The sequence below is a fragment of the Pseudophryne corroboree genome, chromosome 2 (genome assembly GCF_028390025.1).
Source record: "Pseudophryne corroboree isolate aPseCor3 chromosome 2, aPseCor3.hap2, whole genome shotgun sequence".
NCBI lineage: Eukaryota > Metazoa > Chordata > Amphibia > Anura > Myobatrachidae > Pseudophryne > Pseudophryne corroboree.
In genome coordinates, this window is record NC_086445.1 from 43,002,010 (window position 1) to 43,011,721 (window position 9,712).

Here is a 9,712-nt window from a genome sequence, read left to right on the forward strand (position 1 = left end):
GAAAATGAGTGTAAATTATGGTTTTTGAGGTTAATAATACTTTGGGATCAAAATGACCCCCAAATTCTATGATTTAAGCTGTTTTTTAGGGTTTTTTGAAAAAAACACCCGAATCCAAAACACACCCGAATCCGACAAAAAAAATTCGGTGAGGTTTTGCCAAAACGCGGTCGAACCCAAAACACGGCCGCGGAACCGAACCCAAAACCAAAACACAATGGCCCTCATTCCGAGTTGATCGCTAAGTTTTTCGGTCGCACAACATATTCGCAAAGTTGCGTTAATGTAGTAAATTTGCGAACCTCCGCCCTCAACGTATTTTTGCAAATTCGCACGCAGTATTACACAAAGTGGGCGTACGCCAAATGACATCGCAGTAATGCGAAACCATCGCAGCATTGCGAAACCATCGCAATAACACATACTTAATCGTAAAAATACTAAGTTTGAGTAGATTTACACATTTTACCGTAAAAGTGCACACTTTTAAGGTAAAACGCACAAAAATGTTTTTTTTGGCTATTAAGTGAAATTACACCTTTCCTTTTAAAGTCCACAAGCCCTTTTCAATTACGAACCCAATTAGTGTAATGATTGATAATGTTCCTAAACAATTAAGTCTGAAAAAAAAACCAGATTAACACTTTGTTGCCATAATTGCCCATCAACATGTAAAAGTGTAAAATAGTTTTTTTTTTTTTTTTCACTTTTTTTTTTTTTAAAAGGTGTTGTTTGTGAATGAAGGTTTTTACATGTTTCTTAACACAATAATCTCCTGTTTTTTTTTTGTAAAAATGTAACGTTAGATGTGTGTAATGTTTTTTGCAAACAAATTCTGCCTGCCAATCTGCTGATCCTTTTTTGCATTAATAAACACAACACCCGGTTAACTTTAATCAACTTTTTTATTTTATTTTTGGTTAATAATTTTTTTTTTTTTTAAACAAATAATCAAAATCAAGCAAATTTTTGCAATTGGTCAACACAATTCATTATTCCTTGCAGGTGTAGGCGCATGGTGTAAAGAATCCCGGATAAACTTGTTGGATCTCCAACTGCAACATCTGAAATTAAGATGCAACACAAACATTAATAACTTAATTACATTACTTATTATCCAAGCAAGGCGCAAAGCACACTTAAATGCTGGCATGTCCAAACTGCTGGACTCCAGCTGTTGTGAAACTACATATACCAGCATGCCTTTACACAGTTTTGTGGTCAGGGAATGGCAAAGCTGTGTCAGGGCATGCTGGGATGTGTAGTTTCTCAACAGTTGGAGTGCCGCAGTTTGGACAGGCCTGCTTTAATGGCAAAGTTACTACATCCTGGCTGTTTTATGGTACAATCATTAGCAGAACACACAAGCCTGCTCAGCCTTTTTATCAGATTTTAAAGTGTTCCAGACCATGTGTTAAATTTACTACTATGTGAGTTATATTTAAGATGGAACGTTGCCCATAGCAATCAAGCAAAAATATGATTATTATATTGTAGAAGTGGATCCCAATTTTTAAAGTATAATCTTATTGGTTGCTATGTCCGACATCCCATGTTAAAGATAACTACCATCTTCGTCAATGTTACACCATGTTGGCATTCATTCCCATTTGTTGTTTTATTTGTATTTTATTTTTAGGGGGTAGGTCCTGCATCATCACACTGCATATCCACATCTTCAGAAGGCCAACATATCATAGCATTCCCACACTCCCTGAAAGCTGCCCTTACTAAATAAGTGCAAACAGGTTTGACTAGAACAATTAGTAATTTTGAGAATGTAACTTTCACACAAAAAAACAGTGTGTCATTAGGCTGCATAACAAAGTGAAGCATGTGATTTGTAAGTGTAAATATTCAGACTACACAGGCCCAAGTGTAAAAGGCAAACAACATACTAAACTCCACTCAGGTCTAACTGTTTACCAGAAAAACTAACACATATAAACCCTGTTCTCCTGGCAACCCTGGCTACCTAATGAGTGTCAACCTAGAGTGGACACACAAAACATTGCACACATACACACTGTACATATAATGACACTCACAAATATGTAAAGGCAACATGTACACCATGATGAAATTTTCAAATATTTGTCCAGGGTCCAAGAATTCAAACAGTACAACACTGCATGTTTTGACATTGTAAGTGTAAGTGGGTAATCATTTTTTTCATTATAAAACAAAACTTACTTTCCACGGCAACCTCAAGACTCCCGGACCGGTCTGCAGGGGCTTCCTCTGCCCATTCACTGGGTGGGGATGTTGGCTGGATGGGGGAAGGTGGCTGGATGGGGGAAGGAGGAGGGATTGGGGAAGGAGGAGGGATTGGGGAAGGAGGAGGGATTGGGGAAGGAGGAGGGATTGGGGCAGGAGGCTGGATGGGGGAAGGAGGCTGGATTTGGTTGCCAATTTCAGAGGGGGGGTCTGATTGAGAGGGCGAGGGGGGCGGAGAGAAAGTTAAGGCAATAGAGGGTGTGGGGGGTTCAGATTGGGATGTAGAATTAGAAGGAGAAGGGGTATGGGAAGGAGGAGAAGGGGTCCCAGAAAGAGATGGAGAGGTGTGGTGAGAAGGGGAATGGAAAGTGGAGTGGGCCAGGGAAGCTGATGGGGCCTGGGAAGCTGAGGTGGACTGGGAAGATGAGGTGGACTGGGAAGCTGAGGGGGACTGGGAAGCTGAGGGGGACTGGGAAGCTGAGGGGGACTGTGAAGGGGAGGGGGAGTGAGAAGGGGAGGGGGAGTGAGAAGGGGAGGGGGAGTGTGAAGGTGAGGGGGAGTGGGAAGGGGAAGGGGGTGGTGAGTTTTGCCGTTGTTGTTGTCCTAGAATGATAATTGTGTACAAATTTTGTAAACATGAGAAATTACATAATAATCAATTTCTTTTCTCAATGTTCTGTTCAATGTTAAATGCTTTTTTTTTTGTAATAGCAAAGCAAACATGTTAAGATCCTCTTCATGTTGGCCACAGCAAACAAAATGAGTCCAAATTTTTACTTTGAAGCTCATTCCTTCATCTAGTCAATTGAGTCATAGTGATTGGTCTAGGCAACATCACCAGATTACTATTCCAGGAACCTTATTATATAGCCAGCACTGATCAAGCTTTTTGGTTCTTTTTCCTGCCTGCTTCTTATTTGTTTGAAACATGCACTTGTTTGGTGTTACTTTGCTACAGTCAGTACTGTTTTCCCTAACCACACACACTGTCATAATTTCCAAAAAAGGACACAGCAGGTTGCAATTAGCCTACCATTTACTGTAAAATGATTGAAATTCCAAGGGGATTACAGCAGGAATTTCGTTTGCAATTGGCCAAAAGCATGTGCACTGCAGGGGTGGCAGATATAACATGTGCAGAGAGAGTTAGATTTTGTTGGTTTGTGTAATTATGGGCAGGGTAAATACATGCTGCTTTATTTTAACAATGCAAATTTATATTCAGATTTAACATACCCCACCCAAAAATTACTCTCTCTGCACATGTTACATATGCTTCCCCTGCAGTGCACATTGTATTGAACAATTGAACCATAAATTCCGGAAGCCCTAAACTTGGAAAATCACCCATTAGCACAATTTTGACCCAAAACATTATGTAAGGTAACTTACTTCGTGTATGCAGAGCCCGAATTTGCTGGCGGATCTCCGCCAACAAATCTGGAGTCCTCCTACGGAGATCACTCCACCTCCTTTCTAGCTGGATGATTGTCCGCCTGCTGCGGACGCGAGTCCGCAGCAGGCGGCGGACCTCCGCGTAGGCCTCGCGCTTCACCCGATTGGGGATGAAGCGCCCAACGCGGCCTACGCGGCGGTCCATCACCGCAACCAGCACGCGGAGCTCCCGCCTGGTGAACGGTGCTGCACGCATCATGGCAATGGCGTTTTCCTTATTTGGGCATATATTTATAGTGTCTGTTAGCATGTGATTGGTCAAAAATCTATGTTGTCATTTCTAATAACTTTATTGATCTTTGCAATGCTGTGAAGAGCAGAGTGTTATTTGGCACGAGCGGAAATTCGCATTAGCAGAAGCGAAAATGTTTTGAGCACAAATTTAAGAAAACAAAACACACACAGAGACACAGACTTTAGATAAAATTACTATACATATCTGTGTACTCACCACAGTTCGTGTGATCATTCAGCTGGACAGTCACAAAGTGTGAAACATTGAGTATCATTTGTTTGTGTGTTTGGTTACATAATCAGGATTTGAGGATATAAAATAAATAAGGACACTATTTATTAACATTACAGTATTTAAATTTCTAAATAAACATTGTAAGCTTAACGTGTTTTTGGTTTTTGTTAAAAAAATCAATTACCCATTCCAACACAACAAAAGCCTTACCCAATCACTTTACAAGATCATACAAAATGCAATCATGGTTTAAAAAACATAAGCATACTGTGTTGTATTATTTCTGCAAATATAAAATATAAAAACACTATACCTGAAATATTCTGCAACAATTCTTGCCCTCACTTGGCTCCCCCTCCGTGTCACACTCCCCCCACCGAAGCGTGGACCAACCCCTGGCTCCTCATCAGGCAATTCCTCTGCCTGAGGAAGCTCTACACTACTCCTTACCGCGATATTATGTAGTATTGCGCACAGGACCACTATTTTACTTGCCATCTCCGGCGAATACATGATGTCGCCACCAGTGCGGTGGAGCACACGAAACCGCCCTTTAAGGACACCAATTGTGCGCTCCACCAGCTGCCTAGTGGCAGTAAGCGCGGAGTTAAATGCCATCTGTGGTCCTGGCCTGGGATTACGGTAAGGAGTCATGAGCCAGGGGGTGCAAGGATATCCACGGTCTCCTGTTGGTAGATAATCCAATATTTCAAAATAGTATATTTGTCAAGTTATTTTTGTTTGTTTCAAAAATTAAAGCAAAAACTCACCCAATAACCACATGTCTGCTCGTTGACTTGATCTTAATCTCTGCCATATCCCTGATTGTCTAATGACATATGCATCATGGGAACTTCCAGTAAACTTTGCATTCAGGGAAAGGATCTGGAGGGATGGCCCACAAACAACCATTACATTCAGAGAATGAAACAGTTTCCTGTTTCGAAAAATTTCTTCATTATGTCTTGGTGGCTGAATAGCAACATGTGTGCCATCCACAACCCCAATAACATGTGGGAAGCGACTACCACCTTCCGCAAATTGCCGCTTCACCACATCTAGGGCACCAACATCCAAAGGCATATCAATGAACTGCTTCACCCGCTTTAGGAAAGCCTGGCAGACACGCCGCAGGACCTTACTGAACTGGCCCTGCGACATGCCAACCAGGTCTCCCACAACATGCTGATATGAGGCTGTAGCCAAAAAATGTAACACTGCAAGGAATTGTGTCAATGGTGGTATTGCTGTAGGATACCGAATTTCAGACTCCAGATCACTCTCTATTATGGAGAGAGTGTCTAGGATTAGATGTGGTGGCAGCCGGTATCTACGCACCACCACATCATCTGGCATCCCAAAAAGTAGGACACGGGTTCGGAAAATTGGTGGCCTAGCACGCCTCCGTTGCCTTGGTTGATGAGGAGCCGGCTGTGGTTGTGGGGCTTGCGGTTGGGGTGGGAGTGCTGGCGTGGGTTGGGGAGGTAGGGCTTCTGCTGCAATATATATTGACATCACACACTTTTTAAAAAAAAACAAAAACAAAGATGAAGAATACAAAACTAAAGTTTGTCAAATATACTACAATAAAATGCTTTGACAAATGTGGTGTCAACTTACTGCAGGAGCGTACATTTTTTCTGTGTTGAATTCATGTCCAAAATGTAAAACAATTTTGCAAATAAAAAATAAAGAACAAATTTAATTAAAAATACATATGTTATTTTTACAATTCCCAAAAAAAATTTTTGGGTACATTTCTCTGCATAAAAAACTTCACAAACACCAATAAAAAACCACAAACCAAAAAAAATAGGCATTTAGTAGCTAGACCAGGAAAGACAAACACTACTTTGCAGATCAATCCTGGTAAAAAAAAATTTGGTTTAGCCAAAAGGAAAAAAAACATAAGCTCAACAATTTTAAAAAACACAAACAGGCACCAACACAGGCCAAGGACACTTACCTGCTCAAAAAGAAATGAAAACTTGGTGTTCCCTAGCACACCAATCCAAAGAAATATCAAAGGGTTATATGACCCAAAAACAAGCACCTACAAGAGAACACAAATGATAGTCACAAATAACATACAGACCATTAAAACAAACAGCCACCAATACAGGCCAAGGACACTTACCTGCTCAAAAAGAAATGAAAACTTGGTGTTCCCTAGCACACCAATCCAAAGAAATATCAAAGGGTTATATGACCCAAAAACAAGCACCTACAAGAGAACACAAATGATAGTCACAAATAACATACAGACCATTAAAACAAACAGCCACCAATACAGGCCAAGGACACTTACCTGCTCAAAAAGAAATGAAAACTTGGTGTTCCCTAGCACACCAATCCAAAGAAATATCAAAGGGTTATATGACCCAAAAACAAGCACCTACAAGAGAACACAAATGATAGTCACAAATAACATACAGACCATTAAAACAAACAGCCACCAATACAGGCCAAGGACACTTACCTGCTCAAAAAGAAATGAAAACTTGGTGTTCCCTAGCACACCAATCCAAAGAAATATCAAAGGGTTATATGACCCAAAAACAAGCACCTACAAGAGAACACAAATGATAGTCACAAATAACATACAGACCATTAAAACAAACAGCCACCAATACAGGCCAAGGACACTTACCTGCTCAAAAAGAAATGAAAACTTGGTGTTCCCTAGCACACCAATCCAAAGAAATATCAAAGGGTTATATGACCCAAAAACAAGCACCTACAAGAGAACACAAATGATAGTCACAAATAACATACAGACCATTAAAACAAACAGCCACCAATACAGGCCAAGGACACTTACCTGCTCAAAAAGAAATGAAAACTTGGTGTTCCCTAGCACACCAATCCAAAGAAATATCAAAGGGTTATATGACCCAAAAACAAGCACCTACAAGAGAACACAAATGATAGTCACAAATAATAAGCACAGGTTTATTTTCACAAATGGACTTGCCAAATATATATGGGATTAAATAATTTAACAAAAAAACATTAATAAAACACTTTGACTTCCAAAAATTAACAATAACATTTCCACAATACTCACAAACGAAAAATTGCATAAAAAATGCAACACTGTCTATATTCCAAACGCAAACGAAAGGACAAAGGTATGCTTGACAATTACTCACTCTGCAAATTCCACTAGCACCTTCACGCACAAGCCAACAAACAAATGAAACTCCAAACTACCTACACTCACAGCGTGCAAACTCGGCCCTTAAATAAGCAGTGCAATCATTCACCAGATTAATAGTGTACACCTGTGTGAATTAACGATTCGCACGTAGGTATATAAGCGCACACACCTCGGCATACACACATCACAAACATGGCTTCTCGTGAGCAAATCGCAGCAGAGCTAGACCGCATTGCAGAGCAGCAGATGGCATTGCAGAAACAACGCTTAGAGTGGCAAAGGCGCTTGTTAGAATCCGCCTCTGCGGATGTTGAGGCAGGACCTAGTACTCTGCAAATTTCTGCTTCTGAACCTCAACAATTGAGTGGGGATACCCTGCCACACACACATAGTGAGCAAACTGAGGGAGAATTGACTTTAGCCACACAAACACAGCAGACAGAAGCTGCTAGTGAGGAGGAAGATGGAGATGACCAACCAGAAGAAACCTCACAGGCTACCTCCAGACGGAAAAAAAGACAGCCTGCATTCACTAAGAGGGAGTTGCGTGTCTTGGTCACGCAGGCCATGGCCAAAATACATAGAGGGCCAAAAAACATGGGTGCTGCTTCAAAAGAACGCATCTGGAGAGACATCACAAAATCTGTGAATGAAGTTGGCTCTGTCGTCAGAACATCACAGGAAGTGAGACGACGGTAAGTGCATCTTGACAATCCATTTTCTGTGCTAAGTTGATCAAAAAATATAGTTACATATCATGTTCTGTCTAGCAAACACAAGCAGAACATGTGTGCTATATATTTTCTACAACCAATAATAATACTCAACTTTGTCCCTCTTTCACAATACATATGTAGGTGGGCCGACTTCAAATCCCGCCTGAAGGCAAAGAGGGCTGCGGAGTGGAATGCCTCAAGGGCTACAGGGGGTGGACCACCTGTCGCTGTGGAGTATACTGACTTGGAGGAGATGGCGATGGACTGTGTCAGTTATGAGGAGGGCCAAGGGGTGTCTCATATGGACACGGACCTGCCTGAGATTCTGACGGGACATGACTTGGAAGGCAAGTTTACACATTTATTTGTCTGTAATTTGAACTGTATTTAGAATCTTTTACTAATTTATACTCCAACTTTTTCCCCACACATTCTTCTATTTGCTTGGCACAAAACACAGCACAGGGTGGTGAACAGTTTGAGTCACAGGCCGGTTATGTGGTTGAGGCTGAGGTGGAGGGACCTAGTGGGTCTGGCAGTGTGGGCCAACAAAACCCACCTATGCAGGTTCCTACTGGCCCCCCCACCCAACCCTCTGCTATCCCGGAGATCCTGCTTGAAATTGCTAGGTATGGTGAGAGCCTAAACACATTTCAAGACGGGGTCATCCGGGAGGTAAGCCAGATAGCTGTCCGGCTCACTGAGATCCGAACCTGTGTTGAGCAAGGTGTTGCTCAACTCTGCCAAGGTCTGGCAGAGATCAGGCAGGCCCAAGAACAACTTGCCTCCTCAAACCAAAGCCTTGCAAATAACATCTTGCAAGGGCTCCAGGCCATCGCTGTCTCCCTTGCCCACAGTGGCAGAGAGCCAACCACATCGGCTCCCTCCCCTGCCCCTGCCCAGGAAGAACAGGCCACTGGGCAGGCCCAACGAAGGTCACTCCGCAGACCAAGCAAAGAAGATCAGCCTCAGGCGGGGAGAAAAAGAAGAAAGTGATGTCTCTCCAGATGGGCAGCACCCATGTTTTTGTAGTTGCCTCTATGTTATTTTGGAGTTGGCTTGTGTGGCCAGAATGGATCACTCCCTCTTAGTGAAATGTCTTTTTTCTGTTTGGAGGAATTGTAGCCTGTGAGTTTCTTTGAACAAACAACAGAGCCATCTTCCTCTCACTAGTGTGCTGTGTATTGTTGTGTTTGTGTGGTGGATACTAATTCTTTTTCATTTGGTATCAAATTTGTGTGTGGCAGGGTGTGTAATATGTTTAATTTATGCATTTAAAAGATACTTTTGTCAGAAGCAGAAATTTGCAGAGTACTGAGTTCTGCTATATAATTATTGTCAGTGCCATCTGCTTGGTGCTTGGTCTATCTCTGCCTGTGAGACTCATGTGGAGCCATGTTTAAATGTTGTGTAATATTATTACCGTAATAAAAAAAAATTAATACAAATGTGTGCAATTTCTTGAAGGTAATGCATTAGCAAAATCTTAGTTACCAAAAGATTAGGTCAACATATAGACACTTGATGACCAATCTGCTAATTCTCCTTAAAATTATAAATATTTTTAAAAAAAAGGTATGCTTTGCACCACACTTTAATGTCCATATTAATAAAACAGACACGACAACTTGATTAAATATCTTTGGTCAACATGACATCATTGAAAACATTGACAGATATTATAAACATATATTA

General features: G+C 41.4%; 1 protein-coding gene across 1 annotated transcript; it reads right to left on the reverse strand.

Annotated features, from left to right (window-relative positions):
- Positions 1-976: 976 nt before the first annotated feature.
- LOC134996959 (putative nuclease HARBI1) lies at positions 977-5,675 on the reverse strand. Its single transcript, XM_063951241.1, has 5 exons — positions 4,912-5,675; positions 4,455-4,827; positions 4,124-4,145; positions 2,194-2,820; positions 977-1,064 (listed from the first exon to the last, which is right to left on the reverse strand). Exons 1-3 carry the CDS (start codon positions 5,654-5,656, stop codon positions 4,142-4,144), a joined length of 1,122 nt encoding a protein of 373 aa, XP_063807311.1. The 5' UTR covers positions 5,657-5,675; the 3' UTR covers positions 977-1,064; positions 2,194-2,820; positions 4,124-4,141.
- Between the last annotated feature and the right edge of the window lie 4,037 nt (positions 5,676-9,712).